Source organism: Poecile atricapillus, chromosome 1, assembly GCF_030490865.1.
Source record: "Poecile atricapillus isolate bPoeAtr1 chromosome 1, bPoeAtr1.hap1, whole genome shotgun sequence".
In the NCBI taxonomy this organism is placed as follows: domain Eukaryota; kingdom Metazoa; phylum Chordata; class Aves; order Passeriformes; family Paridae; genus Poecile; species Poecile atricapillus.
The window spans coordinates 164,820,281-164,841,416 of NC_081249.1; the positions used below are offsets into that span (position 1 = coordinate 164,820,281).

Consider the following 21,136-nt stretch of genomic DNA (forward strand, 5'->3'; position numbering starts at 1 on the left):
TTCTTCCCCCCAAAGCAGATGTGAACTGCCATCTGCTGCTCGGGCTCAGCATGATGCTCTGGAAGGGCCATCCTCATGGCAGCGTGCAAAAACCTCCCAGCAGGAGAGGGATCGCTGCACCTCCTCTCTCCTCGGATTCTGAAAAGCAAGGCAGAAGCTGTAGGTAGTTGTTAACCTGCCAGTCTGCCAGGACAGCTGCCAGCAGATTCTTCTTTAAGGGACAGCTATTTTCAGTGGGAAGGGAGAGCCCACACCCTCCCATCTGTGCACCATCAGGCACAGGTCAGAAGAGCCAGAGCCTAACCATTGGCTAAGAAAGGGCTTCTAGCACTTTCAGAAAAATAAAACAAACACTTCCCTATATACTGACTTACTCTGCACAAAATTGGAAGAAGTTGAACATACTGAAAACTACAGAAAAAAGCTTCTGACAACTAAAGAGAAAAGCTCAAACAGCAGTATTTTGGGGAAAAAATAATCGAAGAGCTAAGACTAACATCAATGTACCTCAAAAAATCAGCTTGTGCTAGTACTGATCTGGAAGCAAACAGATTAATATAACTGAAACATCACCTAAGTTTTATAATTAAATTCCATATAAGCCTGTCACATTTTTTTCTCAACAGTTTTTTTTTTGTGGATTAATTGTTAAATTTTATCTAAAACTTTCAAAAGTAAGGTATTTTCCATTTAATCAACATCAGATCAGGAGAGTCCTCTTAGGTCACCCATTTCTATCCCCTGTTATTATGGACAACCTTACAATAAGGTTTCTTGCCCCACAGTATTTAGCCTGTAAGTGCTAGGAATCCTCTTCACATCATCTTCCCAATTTTTTCCCTAGCTAGTTTGTTTTTGTTTGCTCCAGTGCAAATGTCACTTAGCCTTATTTGGATTATGCATACTCCTGTCATGTTTACAAGGATCATATATTATTATAAAAGTTTCCTACTCCTCCCAGGAAACACTGCAGAGATTCCCAGTGCCTCACTGCCGTGCAGGCATCCTGGCATTGACCAGGTGTAAGGGCAAGCCACAGGCTGGGTTTGCCATCCAGCCACATTATTCAGGATCACAAGAGAATCCCAGCCCCAGCCTGTGATGAACCAAAGTGAAACCTCTGCCTTAGTGCACACTGAGGCTTCACTTGCCCTGTTGAACAGCCCCAGCTGGTTCCACTGGGCACAGCAGCCTCTCTTCTGGGAACACAATGCAACCAGTGGAGCACAAACACCACCATTCCACAAGGGAAGGAGAATCTGTATGCTTACAAAACTAAAGGTGAGACTACACTCTTGACAAGAGGATGATGCTGATAATAGGGACAAGATGATGTCTCATGTTGTGCCTGGCCAACTCATGCACAATGGAGATGCAGCTCTGACCAAGTACTACCCCAGCTCTTTGTCCTCCCCAGTCATTTCCATATTCAATCTTGCTCTTGCATTTCTGAAAATTACTTTATTTTTTCACTGAAGGGTCTCCAAATCTCACTTTTAAACAAACTTTGCCTTTGTCATGCAAGTCTTCTTACTGAATAGAGGTACTGCATGAGCTATTCTAAAACTTTCTGCTAACAAATCCAGTAATATTTAGTGAAGCCTCAGTTATTTCATCAACTAGTTCTTCTGGAATTCTGGTCAACTCTTCCATGCTCTTCCAGCAGCAAGTACTTGCATCATTTCCATACTTTCATTGCCACTGCTAATTTTACCTCTGCCATCCATGATGATTATGACATTCCTGTTGAAGATTGAGGCAAAATACGACTTGCAGTTATGGACTTTTTGTAAGTGGATATCCATCACTGTTCTGATTGACCCTGCATGTTAAATCATATTCTCTGGTTGGTTTATGGTTCTTGAAATACATTTTTCAAGCTGCATAATAAATTAGTGTACAAGGTTGGAATCTGCAGAGAAAATGTAATTCCAAATGCTGTTTCTCCCTCAGTCCTCTCCTTCGGTTTACTATTGTCAGCTGACAGGCAGCTGGAATAAATTTGAGTCCTGCTTCCCTGAGTGTAAGAGCCTTGTCCATTTGAGTCACTTTTCTAGTTCACTGGAGCACAGTTGGCAGGAAGAACAAGAATGACAGAAAATGCACTCCCCCACAAAGATAGGATTTGATCAGAGCAAGCAAACTGGGAAGTTAATGTTCTCTGAGTAAAGAGCTGAAATGCAGAGTAGCAGATTCCAATTTTCAAGGAAAGTATTTTCATGGCATAACAACTACAGCAGCACTATGGGTTTGGTAGGGAAGGTGGGAATTCTGGAACTTAAGTGAGCTGTTGAGTCTGAGGTGAGATACAAATATTTCCTACCAGTTATTGTGTTAAACATCCATGGATATATCTTCACAAAAATATTCAGATATAATCTTATATTAAATCAAATGTAATCCACATGGCAGAAAGACCATGCCTACACATAACATATCCCTAAGTTTTTGAAGTTTAGGCTTTGATTCTGCAGCAAATGAGGTGAATTTGGATGGCCAAGCTAAACCTACCTCATTTATTTTCCAGAGATTACCAGCTGCTCATACTATCACATGACAATTTTAAAGGAAATGAAGTTTGACATGTCAATTACTTTAATAGATCTGACAGCATTTCATACTGTTTTATGCTTAACATTAGAACCAGTTATTTCTGGCAACTGTAACCTACCAACTTGTGGCTAGGCATTCAGTTAATATGACAAAACATAATCACAGACTGCATTTATGTCACAGCACTACATAGCCCTCTGGTAAATCTTTGGGTCCATGACCCTCACAATACCATCTGTTCCAATGCTAGTGTGGCTATCACTTTTTGAAATGGTCAAAAAGTAAAACCAGACAGAATCCCAAAGAAGCTATTGTCATGTGTCAGGACAAACTGTAACAAGGACCATGGAAAAATGGAAATTGAAATGGCTTTGCAGCTGACAGAGGTTCACCTGCTCATATCTTTTGAACATTTGTTAACACATGACAATATCTGCCTTAATTTATTACTTGCACCCATTTAGAAAATAAGGGGGTTGTTTTTAAATGAGAGAATGTACTTTTAAAACAGTGTCTTTATTTTAAAATGCTTATTTTAAGGTAAAAAAACCACTTACCATCAGGGACATTCTAATTAAGAAGCCAGGGCAAAATCCTTTATTTTAGTAGGTCAGATCACTTCTGTTAGATAGCAAGTATTCTTAGATGGCAAGTATTCTTTCAAAATGCTACCTAACACCACCTTTGACAATGTAGATTTAGAGTTTTGAGACCATTTTCACACTGTATATTGTACAGAAGAAATGTTGAATCCACATGATTTTTTTTGTTATTTCTATAGCCCTTTACAGATAAGGTGTTTATATAACTCACAATTCACAATTTCATCTAAACATATTATGCTATGCAGGAATACAGCTAACTAAGCTAATGTAGCACAATTTTATGTTCTGGAATAATTTTTAAAAGTCAACTTTTAACAGCACTGGCTGCAGTGAAACCTGGTTTGGTTTTCTAATGACTGTGTCTTACATCACTGCAGTGGAGAATTTACAAATGCTCACTCTTGTGTGTTTGCTGATACCTAATAAAAATCTGAAATAATGAAAAAGCCTTGGTAGTCTTTCCTCCTGCCTCTATTTTTTTAATATTTGCACAAGTCCTTTTTTTTTTTTTTCATCATTCCCTCTTCTGTCCAGATGAAACAAAGATATAAAAGAATGATTTCCTATGCCAGATTTCCTAAGGATATTGGTCTTAAGTAGTAAGTTCAATGTGTGAGATGCAAACAGTGTATTAGTAGTGGCTGAGGAAGATTGAACACACTGAATTTGAGGAAACCATTTCACCAGCATCACTGATAAAAGACTAATTATTAGAACCCAGAAAAAAATGGAACTTGCATGTTAATTTTAGATAAATCCATAAAAGAAGCATTTGTAAATTACTTTACAAAGTTAAGTTCCTGGAATAACAGGAAAGCATTTAAAAACTTGGGGATCTTTCATAAAAATATTTAGGAAAAAAAATGTAGAAACAATCAAATGTCTGCATCCTAATGGGCCTACTAAAGCACGCTATATTGCTCTAGTGGTTTTGGGTAGTGTCATTCCTTGCAGGGCTTAGCTTTTAACAGTGTGAACACTGTTCATGTTTTCATATTTCTGCCAAGTAAGTGCTTTGCTAATGAATTGCTTTGCTTTGTTCATCTGAGCAGTACTAAAAGACTGAAAATTTCTTCCAGGTCAAATGCTTTATGTATAGATACATGGCTCTTGTATATGAGCACTACATTTTAACTCAGTGTTCTTCTAATATTTCTTTTTTCCTTCAATTCTATACCAGCTCTCAAGAAAGAGCAGCTGTTCTTAAAATCAACTTCAAATCTAATTTAAGGGCTATCTCTTGAAAGCCAGCTTCCTTGAAGCATCACACCAGCACCTACCACAACACAGGATTTCTCAGAATAGTGTGAAAAAGCCACACATGTATAAACTACACATCAGGGATTAGCAAAAAGAAGCTGTAATGCAGCATAATGAAGAAAGTTTCACAATTTGCCAACACTCCAATGAGTGCATCTTAGTACAAAACTACTTTCAGCCTCAACATCTGGACAGTGATATATACTTATAGCCATTGTGAGACACTTCAAGGTATTAAGCAGCCCTCTTGTTTACCTCCTACTAATCACAGAACAGGAGCACAGAGTTATGGTTTGCCATTTCTTAGCAAACTGATCTTCCCCAGAGGGTATTATCCCTCTTCAGGGAAAAGCTGGCCTGAAGTCTTACTCAAAACTGTATTTATTGCATATAATGGTAATTACATAAGCACACAAACAACGTAACAGAGAAAGAAGATTTATGACATTAGTTCTCCAAAACTGACTCTGGTTACACACAAATAAACATTCCAGAGATACAGTTGTGCTCACCAGTTCAAGTTAAGGACTATAATAGTCTTCAATTTTCCTAAGGACATAAAACAAGACTCAACTCTTTTCTGTTCAAAACTAGGTATGATTCTCATTTGTAGGACGATGCACCGATGCATAGACCTGAAAAGAACAGCTAAGAAAAACTAACCACTCATTGTATAATAAAAGCAGCAATCCTTTTTCCTTTAGATTTCTATACACATGTACTTCATATTTGGTTTGAAGTTAACGTCTCTTGAATTGATCTTACTACCAAGTGAAAATGTAAGATAAGAAACAAAGATTTATAGAAGTAGTTTACCTTTATCACCTATAAAAGAATGCTACTAAAAAAACAGTGCAATGTTTAACTGAGCTCTCAAAACCAGAGCAAAAAGAAATCACAGAAACCACGTACTGATGCCTCAGGTACTTCTGAACCAGTCTGCTATCCAAAGAGACATCTCCTTCACCAACCATCTCAGCTGCAATGACTTGGGAAATAATATATTCATTGAGCAAATCCAAGACAACACTGACAAATCTTCCATAAAGGGAGGGAACTGGGAGAAAGAGAGATGTAGGGAAGTGAAATCATATATTATTTAAGAGTATTGAAAGTGAATGATACAAGGACTTCATTTTACATGGCTGAGCTGAATGGCTATCAAGGAGCTGCCACAGACCCCTTCACTTAAACTGCATGCAAAGGCAAGAACTATCAAATATACAATTTTCACTGATAAATGATAGAACTGATTTAATAATCTACATTTTAATAGGAGGACAATCAGTGACAGTACTAAATTTAAATATCATAAGGGAAAATCCTCTTAAAGCCTGTCAATCATCTACAAGTCAAAACCCACAAAAGATACTCCACAGGCTCTTTTCAGCAGGCAGTGGGAATACTGATGTTGCTGCCCTAACAAGATTGACATTGGAGATGCCTATGGGGAAAATTATTTTCTTCACAGTGCAAAGGCACTGGAAAGAATAATCACAGGAATGAAATGTGAGTCCCTCAGAACGAGAAATTAGGAGGCTTGTACTGTATTTAAAGCCAGGTACATCATAGTACCTATGTTTCAGATTCCCTATTTCTTACTGGGAATACATGCTTCAGGGCCAAAAATATTTGAAATTTAACATGTTGAGCACTCAAAATTATTATAACAAAAATAGTAAAACCTATTTAAAATATCTAAATTTTTTGATTCAGAAAAAGAGTAAAAAAGATTGGAGTTATTGTCTTACTCTATGACATACCAACTCTTAGTTGCTGTAACATTTGCAGATGCTCAGCTTAGCCAGTTGCTTTTTATTCTTCCAAATTTCCTCAGATGCTTAAATAGTCATGCCTAAAAATATAATAACTATAACTAATCATATTTTTTTTCAAGCACCAAGAGTTGTTTACAAAGCTAGTGTTTTAACAAAATATTCAGACTAGAGTCATGATTAACTGGTGAAACTAAAGAGCTCTTACCTCTTGGCTCTCTATAAAGTCCACACATATTAGTATCAAAATTTAAAAGATGCAGATCAACACTGTATTGCTGACTGAAAAGTGATGAAAGCCTAAAATAGCTTTCTATTTTCAAGTTTACCATTACTCAGTCTCGTTCATGATGTATTTTTCCACCCATCTTAGCTTAACCAGGTTGTTTACCATGATAGAAGTAGCATTAAAAGCATTAACAGCTCTAAATCTGCAGTCAGTTTTATTCAGAGAACACACTGGCCTTTTCCAGTGAGATGAAGTACACAAAGCAGCCAGAGATCATGTCTCCTCTCCTACTGAGAAAGCAATGGCAGAAAGAGATTTCTGAATAGTGTCACCACATAATTTTCAAAATGCCATTTGTTACTACTTGTTGAAGAGAATATACTCTAAATGGAATAATAATGGAAAAATAACCATCACACCTTCAAAATTAACAGTTTTCAGAAATGCACAAAACCCAGTTCAGATTTTCCCGCAAATTAAAGTTCACTTTGTTAATTTAGATTAAAAAAATAACTTGACATAAAAAATAGCCCATGACTAACCTTAAAGGCCCATTCTCTAACTCCATCTAACAAGTTTGCTACCAGAAAACATAGCCTATTTTTAAAGAAGTCTATTCATGGAGAAAATACATTATGCTATTCACACATAGTACATTTGTTGAATTCTTTCACAGTGCAAGGTCCAACTCATCTTTAAACAGTAGACTCATAAGCAGGGGAATTATTGCTAAGTATAAAACTGGCTAGAAGAGAAGCTAAGCTTCAGCAAATGGAAAAGAGGTCTTCAAATAAAATTTAAAATGAGATGAGCTGAAGAGGGAGAGAGAGAGACATAAGAAGACTGCTCCAGACTGGGGATTTGCAGAAAAAAACTCTGAACCAGAGTAGACAACTTATCTGGGGAATACAGCTGCTTGACATAACCTTACAAAAGTGAGCATTAAAATTATTTCCTGGTTGCTTCCAGATCTCTAGTTCTGCATTAAGGTAGGCTACTTTCTGCTTGATAAGGATAAGATAAAGCACAGTTTTCAAGAAAATGTTGTTTATAGTTCCTAGTCAGAAAAAAAAAGAATTATAATTGACTAGGTAACTTCTGGTCCTCTCAAGAGCAGTCTGTTTTCTCAGGAAATAGCTTTTGCCAAAGCAAGTAAATCTTCCCTGTGACAAATATAAAGCAAAATGATCATTTAACCAGTGCATAGAAATACACCTGAAAACTGCACGAGATTTATAGCAAAACACACGCACTGATAATTCCTGGACCATTTTATAAGAATACATTTTTCTAAGACAGACTGAGAAAGGGTCAGGGCTCAGACACCTGGCAATGGCGCTGCAAGTTTCTCTCACACATTTACTCACCACCTCAACTAAGCCACATGAAATAGTTTATCTCTTTCAGATTGCTGCTGATGGTAGCACTTAAGTTATATTTCACCAATTTGAAAAATTATGTAGCACAAGAAAAAGAAAATAAAAAAATATGATGTGTAGATGATTGCAGGCTTCAAATGTCCTGTAGTTAGAGTTCTCACCTACAGAATTCTACAACAGAACCTTTCTCAAGAGAAAGAAAGTAAAATCTCTCTTGTTCCTTTTAAGTTGAGGATGGCTGTGTTCTCAAAGCCTTTTTCACATTCTTTAAATTTACCAGCCCAATCCTTACAAATATCTCTTTATTAATTATATGAAATTCAATTATAAGTGATTAGATGCCAGATGTTACCTACAAGCAAAGCATACCAGGTGCTACATAGCTTTTATTGCTGTGTAAGTTCTCAACCCCAGTTATAAAGAAATACTTTAATAAATTCAATGAGCACAAAAATGCCCAGGGAAGCAAAATAATCATAATTAGCTCAGTGCATACTTCAGCAGAATGACTTAATTTAAAAAGTGTTTTGCAAAGCAATTCTCATATTGAAAGGCAATTACACAGAGCAAAATAAAAATAGAACTTTTGAGATCCATGCAAAAAAGCACCAGCAAGTATCCATGAAAAGGCATGTAAGAGACTATAGAGGACAGCAGGGAAGAGCACATATTTTCAATTTTTTCCATGCCTTCTCTCTTTTCCTTTTTGTTCTTTTTTTGAAAATAAGGAGAACTTAAATATCAAGAACAACTATTAGCACTTTACTGGCATGAGGCCTCCTGGCCATTTCCTGAATTATTAAGACCATTAAGACTATTGACATTTTCCTTCTGTTAAATTAGTCATCCTTGTTAATATTTTTTTGATTAGTATAAATCTGTATGTTTTACATTCTATTTTAGGCAGCCAGTTACCCAGAAAAAAGGCACAGAGGGAAAGGGATGTCAACAAAACCCATCTGTCAATGACTTTAATGTAGTCGGCCCTTTAGAGGGTAAAAGACATAAGAAGATGGAAAGACTCTGGACTTCTAATAAGAATTAGCCTTTCTAAGACCTACCAAAAAAAAAAAACTTGAAAAAGGAAATAATTATTATCATTATGTTGTGATCAAATGCTTTGACAGTCTTGCTGGCTCTTCATGATCTCTACTTAGTGGTACAAAAGAGATACTTCCCATGTAAACAACGGTAAAGAGTCATAAATATTTTGTTTTCTTTGAACAGTATTGGACACATCTCTGTTTATAGAAGCCTCAGTGCAGATCATTAGGGTATACTTGAAGTTTTAAGATAACCACCGAGAGAGACAGAAGCCCAAAAACTTAATTTCTGGAGATCCCAGCTGAGCCTTTTCAGTTGCACTGTTTTGCTACTGACACTGTCTGTAAAGACAGTAAGATGTATCCAAATACTAAGGCATATTTGTAGGCCAGAATATATGTATAGATACATATATGTGTACATTTTATATGCACATAGTTAAGAAGAGTGACAACAGTTGAGGAAGATGTTAATCTCTTGCACCTTCCTTCCATGATTGCTATGGGTAATGTACCATGAAAACAAGAGAAGAAAGAACAAAATCTATGATTTATAAATTTTTACCACCGGTAAAAAAAAAATCAAGTCTTGCATAACAGGAAAATGTAACAAGACTTTGTCCACAGACAAGCGTTCCCATCATGTTTCCTAACACAAATCATTACCTCTATCTACAAAGCTTGCCTTGCTTGCATTCCTAGAAACATAGGATGACAGAAGTAGGAAGGGAACTTAAGATTCTCTACAGCCAAACTTGAATTAGAGTTATTTAGAGTGGGTTGTCAAGGGCTGTCAGATTTTGAGTATCTCCAAGGATGTGAGACCCCCACAAACTCTTGGCAAACGGATGCATCTTACACCTGCATCTAAAATAATTTGTGTTACCATTACACAAATGTTCCTGTTCCTGTCAATTCCTTGAAACAGTTAGGGCAGGGAATCCCACCTCAGATGCTTTGTTATGATGTCTAGAAAACCAAAGCCCTGTTCCAGACTGGGCCATCGTGATGCTTGGATTTTTTCCTTGAACTTGAAACTATACTTGGTTGCTACTTCCCAAATTATATTTGATCCATGGTTGCTGTATATGAAGTGAACTAATAATAGCTCAGCTTTGATAACAGAACCCAATTTGAAAACTTTATCCTATACAATGTGAATCAAAGCTTGAGATGAACACTACTTGTGTTTCAAAAACTAAAAACAAATATTATTAAAATCTTCCAAGCAAAGAGAAGGAGCTTTGGAGTAATACTGCACATTGCAGACTAACCTGCTTCAACAGCGAATTGTCATGAATTATCTGATGGGTGAAATTTTATCAGTTCCACACAATACAATAAAAACAGTGGAATGATTTGTGACCTGCCAAATAAAGAGCAGTAACTCTAGCCAAAGCATCCCTTCCTTCTGCCAGCATCTGCCACTAATTAATTTTCCACTTTTTTAAATGGGAACAAACAGAAGTGATAAAATGATTTCTGGCAAGCTGTTCCTGAATAGATAAATTGTGGAAAAATCTATCACACAGATAACATGAAAACAGAAATTTAAAGCTGAGATTGTGGGCAAAAATACTTATGCCAAAAAAACCTAACAATAATAAAAAAAACCCAAACAAATAACAACCAAACAGCCAACCAACCAAAAATCCCTCACCAAAGACAAACAAACCCCAAACAAACACACTCCAAAGTTAAAAAAACCCACCCCAGATTTCTAAGCCTTTAAATGTTTGGGGGTTTTTTGTCTACTTTTAAATTAACTTTCCTGTGATTTCTATTTGAAAGAGTTTCTCTCTGTATTCAGAAAGCTGCCTTAACCATTGCTACTAGATTCTCAATAAGTAGTACACCTCAACAGCTTAGTTTCTCCATGAGTCCAGCTCCATTCAGTGCAGCCACTGTGCATTCTCCACAAAATCAGATTGCCTTTTGAATCTTCAGCTACTCAGATTGTCTAAACCAAACAACCATTTTAGCAAGTTGCAGAATTCCCCTTGTAATGGCTGACAGCTGAGGACAGCACCAGTGAGTTGAAGGGATCTTAGGGAACTCGCTCTCACAGGGTGAAAAGCATCCAAGAATGGAGGTATTTTCTTCTTGAAAGATCTGCTCCTGTCACAGCTGCTTTAAGCCATTTGGAATAAATACAGAGTAATGTGAAAAGAAAATCTGTTACAAAGCAGGACCTGTAATACCATCAGCCCCATAATTCCACTTACAGAAGAACAGCTCTCAGGGAATCAACAAAGTCTTGGGGAGCTTACTGCTTCAAGCTGTAAACAAAATTAGTGCTGCAAATTCCTACAGTCACTTCCTGTTTAGATTCTAGTTTAAACTCAAATTTGTATCAGTTATTGTTGTCAAATACTGAACATATATAGATTGGCTTTAAAAGAGTACTATGAATTTCAGATAAAGCATTTAGGAATTAAGAAATTCTATTAATCTTTCTGCAAGTCATTATGAAGTGGTTAACTACTGTATTTGATCACAACATTAAAAGTAAAATAAGGTAACTTTAAAACAAACAGGGAAAAAAACTTCCCTGATTTTTCACCTTGATTTCCACTGTATTATACTTCAAGTGCTAATGACCATGCAAGTTGATTTTATGCAATTTTTAACCGCACCAAGCACTGATGGTTTTCTCTTGTAAGGATAAAAGGGGAAATAATATTTTCATGACAGAAAAGAATAGAGCCTGTGAGTGCCTCACAGCAGATGAAGTATTTAAAATGTATCAAAATGGTCCTCGAGTCACTTGAACTCAGTGGTTCCCAGGTTAAAATGCAAGCAGAGTGGCCAGTGTTTTTTCAGGGTACAGAATGCAATCATTTGAAATATTTAGATGTTTAGAAGTGGTCGAATCACAGTGAAATGCCTTCTATAAGGAGCAGTGAGTTTTTGGCCAAACATATATTTTGCTTTCTCTACTTTTCGTGAAATGCTCATGAAGTTTCTGAAGAGCAAACCACAACATTTCACTAAAAAATCTAACAAAACAAATGACTTTTATTTCTCCATTCTTCTTCAACCACCCTGTGTGTAAGGATGCACTTAGTGAGTCAGTAACTGTAATCAGTTACAACCCAAACCACCCATGAGAATGAGCATGATGTGCTTAGGACAAACCTATGCGGCCCAAACCAACAATTTTACTATGCAGAGGCCTGAGGATGAAAAATCAAATGAATTACTGAAAGTTCTCCAGATGAGAACACTGAATTACTGAAGTAAAAAAGTTAGTTGTGTGACTGTGTTTAGAGTTTCTTTTCCTTAACTCCCATGACACTTTCAAACAGGGTCTGAATTCATGTTTGAAAGTCTTCTCTGTTTTTCCTTTCTTTCAGTCAACTCAACATTTGTGATAGGCTCATAAGCACACACTCCCTATACATACTGCCAGACTTCTTTCTAGAAGTGTCTTTGGGTTGAAAAAATATATAAGAAGTCAGTATAGTACAGTAAGAAATAAATAACAGTACATTTATAACTGAGAGGTAATGCACACATAGTTAATCTAAGCCTTAAGAGATCTGATTTAGCTACGCATAATTATAGGAAACTAACAGGTATCTAACTGTGAAGTAGGGAATGCAACTCCTTAAGACACTGCTTTTTGAAAACTAATTTCTACATGAGTAAATTGTTTAAGTAATCTCTCCCTTTCTGTTTTAGTTTTCTGCTTTTAGAACCTAAATTACTAATAGCATTAACTGGCAAGTGCTATGATGAGTTACTCGATATTCAGAAAATACTACAGTCTTCTGGGATTATAACAGCATACAAAAGCTGGATACCTATTTCATCTCAAAGCTACATTTAAGTAGGAAATTTTCAGCCTCAGAGAGAATACATAAATTTGTTTCCTGGACAATGGACTGAAATATTCATTGCCATTTCAGGCATTACTGAATGATGGCTTTTTTCAGGACTTTTCAGACGTCAGCAGTAAGGGCTACTTTCCACAACAGCACTCTGACTGCAGAAGATAAAAGAATGTTTATTCTTTTTTTTCACAGGGGAGGAGAACAATGACAAAAGCAGGAAGGCAGCAGTAATGCAGAAATCTGGAGGTGGTGATAAAGGGTAGGGAGAATGGAGAAAGTTGTATAAATAAATCCATTCTGCCCAAAATCAGGCAGGTGATAACCATAGGTATATGACACTGAAGTGTAAATCATCTTTTTAAAATTAAGTAATTAAAGAAAATTTTAGATTTCATTAGGTGTGAGAAAAAATATTTGAAATGCAGAAAACAAAACAAAGCATTTCGAACTTTTAGAACACAAGTTCATGCTGGTCTTTCTTACGGCACTATACAAACCTTAAAAAGAAAGGACACTGCATTTGTTCAAAAGAATTGCTGCTGCATTCTGTAAAGTACACCTAATTAATACTGACATGTTATTGCTTCCCTCTTGACGTCTTGTGAACAGTCAGAGCTAGCCAAATAGCAAGCTGGTATAACCTCTGGCTTGGAGAAAATTTCAGTTAGTGACAAATGGTAAAGAATAGCACCTGAGAACAAGGCAGAGCCTAAAATGAGCATTTCTCAAGAAAATAAAGTGCATGAAGGTATGGATTAAAATATTAACTGTACAGTGAATAATAATTTAGTTCCACAAGGAACTGCAGAGATATAAACAACATTTCTCTTTGAAAAAAAAAACAAGTTTTGTTGTTCAGTTTATTTAATCAATAAGCCCCCAACATCTTAGAAGGGGTGGAAATAGCAGTGAGCAGGAACACGAACATGCTGCCCCTGCAGCCAGTTCTCTGTTGGAATAGTTCCCATCTTATGTAATGCAACAGTATGACCCAAGCAGTTCCATTTCCCAAGTTTAGTTGAGCAGAATACACCTAACCTAACAATTTTTCATTTACTCATGGATCAAGTCCCTAACATTTGGTGTTACATTGTCTTAGGTATTTCATTAGTAAGGTAAAAACCTTCCCCATCAAACCCTCCCATTTATGATTATAATTTTGTTGACAAAGAAATTATGAAAAAAATGGCAAAAATGTTGGCAAAAATGATGAAAGAGATCTCTCATTCATCCCTCTTAACTGCTCCAATTTTCACACCATCATCAAGACCTCTTGCTTTTCATTTCAGTAAAGTTTTTGAAACAGGAGTAAATCTGTGAAGACCTTAGAGACAGTAGCAAAATGAGTATGGAATTATTTCTTTTAAAAAATTCAGATAATACAATAGACTTCTGCAGAGTCTTCATGGTCACACTAAAGGAATGTGGAGCCTGCATGACAGACAAATGCAAGAGTCTTTTTGCAGAAACTCCAAAGCACAGCACATGCTGTAACTTACAGGAAGTACAATACATCTGAAGCCACCAAACTAACCTTTCTAGTCTTTACTCACACTTTTAAATTAACAAGGTTGTTTGTGTACAGAAACAGTAGATCATATCAGGAATAGGTACTTAGAGATACTTATGGCGAAAATATTGTATGAAATGTTATAGGAAAAACAGTAAATTTTTCAAAGTTTAGCTTTTCATCCTTCTTACCAGAGTGATGTAACATCATTAGAAGGATGGATTATAAAAGGAGAAAATTCCTATTGCCAATATGTTATTGTTGTTCATACAAATTGAAACAAACATTTTATTTAGCTTTTTTTTTTTTTTCCCTCTGGAAAACTACAAAGACTCTCTCAAATCAAGATTTCCAAACCACAGCATCAGGAAATTTTACTGTGTGTCAGATGTCACTCATTTTAAAATTTTAATAAAAACAAACAAAAGTCCTTCCAAACTGATTTCAGGTTCAACTACTTCATGTAATTTCACTTGGAGAAGCAGGCCTGGATACAGATGCTGCGTGCTAAAACTCATGCCATCCTTAAATCTTACTTGCTTTTTGTTGCATTTTATACATTAAGTTATTATGATCTATACTCAGTATTTACCCTTCAAAAGGAAATTCACCAAAACTTATTAAATAAATATAGGTTCTAAGTTAACTTTTACGTGGAAACAGTTGCACTGGATATTACTTTCTAAGCATTGCTAGAAAGCCATATAAAATATTTTTAAAATATTAAAATAAGGGGCTTTTGCACAGAACTTTCATTCATAAACCAACTGTCAGCTTAGAAGTGTGAATACAAATATTAGAAGTTAATGTTTCAGCTGTTGTCATAGAGGCTGGTACCTCCACATCGCTGTTGCTATAGCTCCCCTCCCACTGAGATCATATCTCTTCATAATAGATAGGTAAATATACACAAACAAAGTGTTGGGATGTACAGATATCCATCTATACACACAGGCAAGAGTAAGCATTGCAAGCTTCCTCATTAAAATACTTTTTGCAATAGTCAAAAGGTCAAGAAGGATACAGAATCTTTTACTCTCTCGTACATGAAATTACATAGACAATTACATAGATTTTTATAGCATACTTCTTGAAAACTTGTATTTAAGCAGCATAAATCTCTCATAATCTACTCAAAACAATTTCCTGTGCAGAAAAGGTATAGAACAGTAGGAAAAGCTCTTAGAAACAAAATTTTAAATTATAAGAATCCTTAAAAAGGACTGTCCAATCCAATGAAATGAACAGTTACCTTCAGGCTTGGACTCAAACAGAAAATCTCATAAAAAGGAAACCTGGATTGGAAGCCCAATAATTTTCATCTCACATGCCTCTTAGACAGCTAATTTCTCAGCCATGCTGAAGAGCACAGTGTGTTTACAGACTATTTATTCAAAGGCACATTCAGAGGAGGGGCAAAAAGACACCCAGCAGAACATGAGCTTTCATTTTCACTGAGTTACACTGCTTTAGACTGACTGCCTGCTTCTTCAAGAAAGGGAACCTTTTGGCATTTGTCAGCAGGCTCAAATATCCTGAAATGCTGAAAAGGTGAAATAAAAAACTTCTGCTATGCTGCCTTCCTAGCCGATCTTTTGTCTCATATGTTTCCCTCAGGGATGCACAAGAAATTTCTCTGAATAATTCATAAGTACCTAGGCAGAAACCAGCTTCTAGTTCTGAACAAAAAGATGGGGTAAGAAGCTGATCTCAGCTGTTTTATTCTGCTCTATCTGGAAGAAAACTGGATTAAAAGAAAGCAATTTTCCTAACAGAGTAAGCACACAACATATACATGTATGTATCTATGAAGGATATAAATAACCATACCTTTATAGAGGGCAAGGTATCTTTGTACTTAAAGCTACACATTCATTTGAGGGCAAGACTGATCCTCTATCTTTCAAAAACCAAAAAAATCACATAGCACAAAGGTAATCAATAAACACGCAGAATGCAGAAAACAGCTGTACTCTGCACTGGTGTGGCCTCGAGTCCTGTGTGCAGCTTTGGCACCACAGTGTAAGAAGGACATAAAGGTACTGGAAGGCATCCAAAGGAGGGCACTGAGGATGGTGAAGGGCCTTGAGGGGAAGCTGTGTGAGGACTGGCTGAGGTCACTTGGTCTGTTCAGCCTGGAGAAGACTGAGGGGAAACCTCATTGCAGTTACAGTTCCTGTGAGGGGAGGAGGAGGGGGAAGACACCAATCTCTCTCTTGTGACCAGTGACAGGACTGAAGGAATGGCCTGAAGTTGTGCCAGGGGAGGTTTAGGTTGGATATCAGGAAAACCCAGGGTGATTGGGCACTGGAACAGCTTCCCCAGGGCAGTGGTCACAGCACCAGCCTGAGAGAGTTCAACAAGTGTTTGGACAATGCTCTCAGGCACATGGTGTGACTCTTGGAGTGTCCTGTGCAGGGCCAGGAGTTGGATTTGATGATCCTTGTAGGTCTCTTCCAATTTAGAATATCCTATGATTTTATGAATTTAACTTTTACTTCAGAATACCAGTATGACTGGTCTTTCCTGTACAGTATCCAACTAAGTATCCAACTCTTCTCTTACCATAAGCCACCTCCATTTCCCAATGGCATGAACATTAGCCAGATGCAAATTGCTTCATCTTCTATAGTTTCTATTAGGATTGAAATAGTCCTATGGCCTGCAAATCCTTTTTGTGTCCCAACACACAAAAGATGTGTGGAATAAATGCCAGGAAAGACTGTTTCCAAAGCACTTTGTAATAAGAATATAGATCCCAAACTTACAAGTTATGTGTTACCTACACCAAGTCAAGACTTCACAGTACAGCATCACCAGTTGAGATGACACTGCTTATCAACATGGGCTCAAGACTTACCAGCCTCTGCATGCTTTTCACATGGGTAGGACTAATGGATAAGGCCTCTTCATACCAGCGTTTGGCTTCATCAATATTTCCACGAAGTTCAGCCACCTGACCCCTCATGTAGAGGACATAGTGTGACATTGGAAAGAGATTAGCTGCTTCCTGGGTACACGCTGTGGCCTCAGCAGGCTTCCCAATTCCTATGTAGACTTCAGCTGTGGAAGGAATATCAGGACCAATTAATGATTCTTGCTTCATCATACCATGACTAGATGTTGTCACATGTGCTGCATTTGTAAAAAGTTTCACTTTAGATAAAGACTATTTTCCTAAAAAAAATTTTCATCTTAAAAGAGAAATCATTACCTCAATTATTTTAAATGAATTATTCTTTCAGGAAAGTTGCTTTTCTAAGTGGATCTGGAGTTACAACTTCTAAATGGCTGTTTGAAACCCCAAAATATCCTTTTGAGTTTGCTATTTTTATCTTAAGCCTTGGGTTTTTTGGTTTGAGTTTTATTTTTAAGATGCGAGCATGTGAGTATTCCAGGACTCTTTAAATCAGTCGAGTAGCCTGAAACACACTTAGACAAATCAGATTGACTATAGGCGGAAAACTTTTCATTCAGTGAGTAATTAACAACTAACAATAGAAGTATTTAGAGTATAACAATAGAGTATAGCTCTTTTGACACTCTTACATTCTTCAACACTGCTATTTCACTACTTTGCTTATCTTCCTTATCTCTTGCTGAAAGAGTGGGAGAGGAATAAAGAGGTACTAAATGCAAGAAAAAGCTATTAAGATTCTGTGTTGGGTGATCTTTTCCTCTATGTTGGTACAGACCAAATAAGAATAGAGCCTCAAAGTAATTGTATGACTGCATTCTCTTGTGTCACAATGTACAAGAGGTTTATAGATTAAGATTTAAATCAAGCTGCTGCATTAAAATAGCAAAGTGCTCTGTCACAAGACATGCTTCTCACTGTAATGTACAGGCCACCCATCTTAGGGTTTAAAGGCTCTCAGATCAGGAACTCCCACTGCAGCAGTGGACTTTGGATTATGCCTAAAACTCTGATTCAGACTGATATCTGAGTGCCTTCAAAGGAGCTTGCTTATGAAAAAAATGCTTTCAATAGCTTTATCTATGTGTTCTTCCCATGGCAGAATATTTTAAAGACACTTTTAAGAGTAGAAAATGGCCTGTGTAGCAGATTGTAGCAGCAGACCACCAATGTGCATGGAAATCTGACTAAGTTGTGAACTAAAAAGGAATCAGCAAAGTGTGTCCAGACTCCTCCTTTGTAGACAAAACAGTAGCAGCCACTTGCATAAATTGAATAACCAGCAACAGCATATGACCCACAGAATTTTTTTATAAACAAAAAAAACTCCACCAAACAGAAAATAAGTAGTGGAACAAGGTGCCACAGAAGGCTGAGAAATTATCAGCATTATAGATGCTAAGAGTTACTGTGAAGGTCATCCGTGACAATTTATATAAATATTTGAAGCCAATGATGCCACAATGCAGAGCAGACAACTACACTACTGGACCTTGCCCTGTTCTAATCTGTGCTGCTTTGGAGTAACCCAAATGAGATCACTATTATTAATCACTGTAATTGCTATCTTTTCAACCTTCTGGGCTTTTCCTCTAAACCACTAAACCATTTATAACTGGGAGCCATTAGTCTGCAATGAGTTTTACACCATAAAACTGTAGATGTAAATAGGTAAATTAAAATGCTATGAAATAAAGCACTGTTTTGTTAAAAACATGAAAGAAAAAATTGTGTCACTGAAAAATGCTCTGAAGGCAGAACAAAGCATAACAATTGCTGTCTGATTTCTAAATTACATCTTTCTGATCTAGCTATCAATACAAACAATTGCATGTTATACATTTTTAACTGTACACAAATACACTGGATCATCATTTTCTGGCTAAAATTTTATGTAACAGCCACTTGTGATATTGCAGTTAGCTTGAGGCTTGAAGCATTGTAATAATGCTAAATCCACTCAAGATGACTCCACATTTAGACAAACAATCCTGTGTCTTTTATATTAATGAAACCAGAAGGAAAAGAACAGAATTCAGGCTCACTATCACAGCTGCAAAAGACAGATTGGTAAATACTACTACTACTGTTTCCTTCCCTGCATATGCAGAGTTATTTATTTTCGATTATAAAATTTTGTAGTTACAGGAACTCTGTTCAAAAATCAAAGATATTTTTCCATTCAATGGAATTAGTGACCTGGCATTCGCTCAGTTGGTTGGAACATGGCGCTAGTAATACCAAGGTCACAGGTTCCATCCCTTCATGGATCATGCACTTAAGAGTTGGACTTGATGATCCTTGTGAGCGCCTTCTAAATCAGAATATTCTGTGATTCTGCAAGGATGCCTAGATTTCCAGGCACTAAGATACTCTAGATACTTCAGAAACTAAATTCTTAAGGGATAAGGCAGAGAGCGTTTGTTCTACAGAAAGTAGGACTCCACTGGTAACAGCTACATTCTAAAACTACTGCCTTATCTTTCATAGATGATCTTACACACAGAGCAACTCCAATGTGCTTTTTATTTCTTGGTTTGTTTCAGTGCCACACACATGGAAAAAATATGATCTGATAAGTGGTAACAGATTCTGAATGAAACAAACAGATTTTGGTAAGTCCTTAGGCTAGCAATAAAGGAGAGGGCATAAAAAAGATAAAAGAGGGCATAGAAAAATAAATTTACTATCACAATACCTGCATGAAGCCATATTTGAGCCAGAGTCATCCAAGGATGCAAGGGACCTTGTTTAGGGGCACTGCTTTGCAGAGAAGAAGCAACCTCAGACAATGCTTGCTCGACTCTGGAAGCTGCTATTGATGTGGCATGAACTGAACCTGTAGAAGCAATAAAAAGAATTTACCAGAACAGAAATAATGAAGGCCATAGACATTGCATAAAACATTTAATTGCAACCCTTTTCATAAGAGGCTTTACCCCAAACTCAATATTTAATTTACATTTACCATTTTGGATAATTTTTTTAAAATGCCAGATTAATTTTCTTATGAAAGCTTTTATATTGGTCTAAAAAGTCTATATAAAAAACATACTAAACTTTAGTAACTGTACCTGACATTTTTTGGGGTTGCTACTATGACTACTCTCTATTAAACTTGACACCTATTTTCTGGCAATGTGCAATCCAAAAAAGGTTTGTGATGATATCATACACTGTAGTCTTCAGGTTACTGCATTCACTTTGATATTAGTATTAGCTATGTCTTCCCACAGGTGCAATTAGAGGATTATTTTACAGCTGATAACAGAACAAATAAAGAGAACTAAAGCACACACAGCGATCACGACATACACTATCACAAATACATGGTTAAACTGCACTGAATGTAAAACTTGTCTAATCAAGAAGGCTGAGTTCAAGTAGTTTGTGGCAAAAAAGTCCACAAAGAATTTTTTTTGCATAAAAAACATTCCCAGAGCATACTAAGGATAATTCTCATGAAATGTATCGTTACCAAGTCAGATTAGAATCTCATTGGCAAATAATACCTTTTTCAATGTACTGGAATTAAAAAAGCTTAAAAAAGCTTAAATTAAAAAATGACTAGAGAATATCTAATGGCAACTGTACTTTGGATAGTCAATTACTGCCAGCATATTTAGTCATGACTTTTTTTTTTAAATTAAGACCGTGAATATTTTAAACTACCCTCCTTCTTGTCATCTAAGCCTCAGCATATCTCTAGTTGTTTTATAATTACAAATTACAAAATCTCATACTGATTAGGCCTGATTAAAAATAAAGGCAGTAAAATATTCCAGACTGGATCAGATGAGAAATTGTCTAATTCCATCACCATATCCATAATGATCAACAATGGCAGATACTCCAAAAGAAAGTATTGAATCCTGTACAAGTTGAACTGCACACCAAAAGCTCATCCTCATCATTACAATTTAAGAAATAAACAAATAGGTTTTCTAAGAATTTTAATGAGATCTGTCACATGAAATATACGTTTTTAAGTGTGACAAGATAAATCAGCAAACCAGAAAGCATCAGAAT

The 21,136-nt window shown here is 36.4% G+C and overlaps 1 protein-coding gene across 4 annotated transcripts in view; it reads right to left on the reverse strand.

Moving 5' to 3' along the window:
• TTC7B (tetratricopeptide repeat domain 7B) overlaps positions 1 to 21,136 on the reverse strand; it is a 121,886-nt gene that overhangs the window by 10,366 nt on the left and 90,384 nt on the right. For all 4 annotated transcript variants that reach the window (XM_058829755.1, XM_058829751.1, XM_058829754.1 and 1 more), the window contains 2 exons: positions 19,806 to 19,946; positions 17,051 to 17,253 (listed from right to left, as the gene is read on the reverse strand). In XM_058829755.1, the coding sequence (XP_058685738.1) occupies positions 17,051 to 17,253; positions 19,806 to 19,946 (344 nt within the window). The remainder of the gene's footprint in view (positions 1 to 17,050; positions 17,254 to 19,805; positions 19,947 to 21,136) is intronic.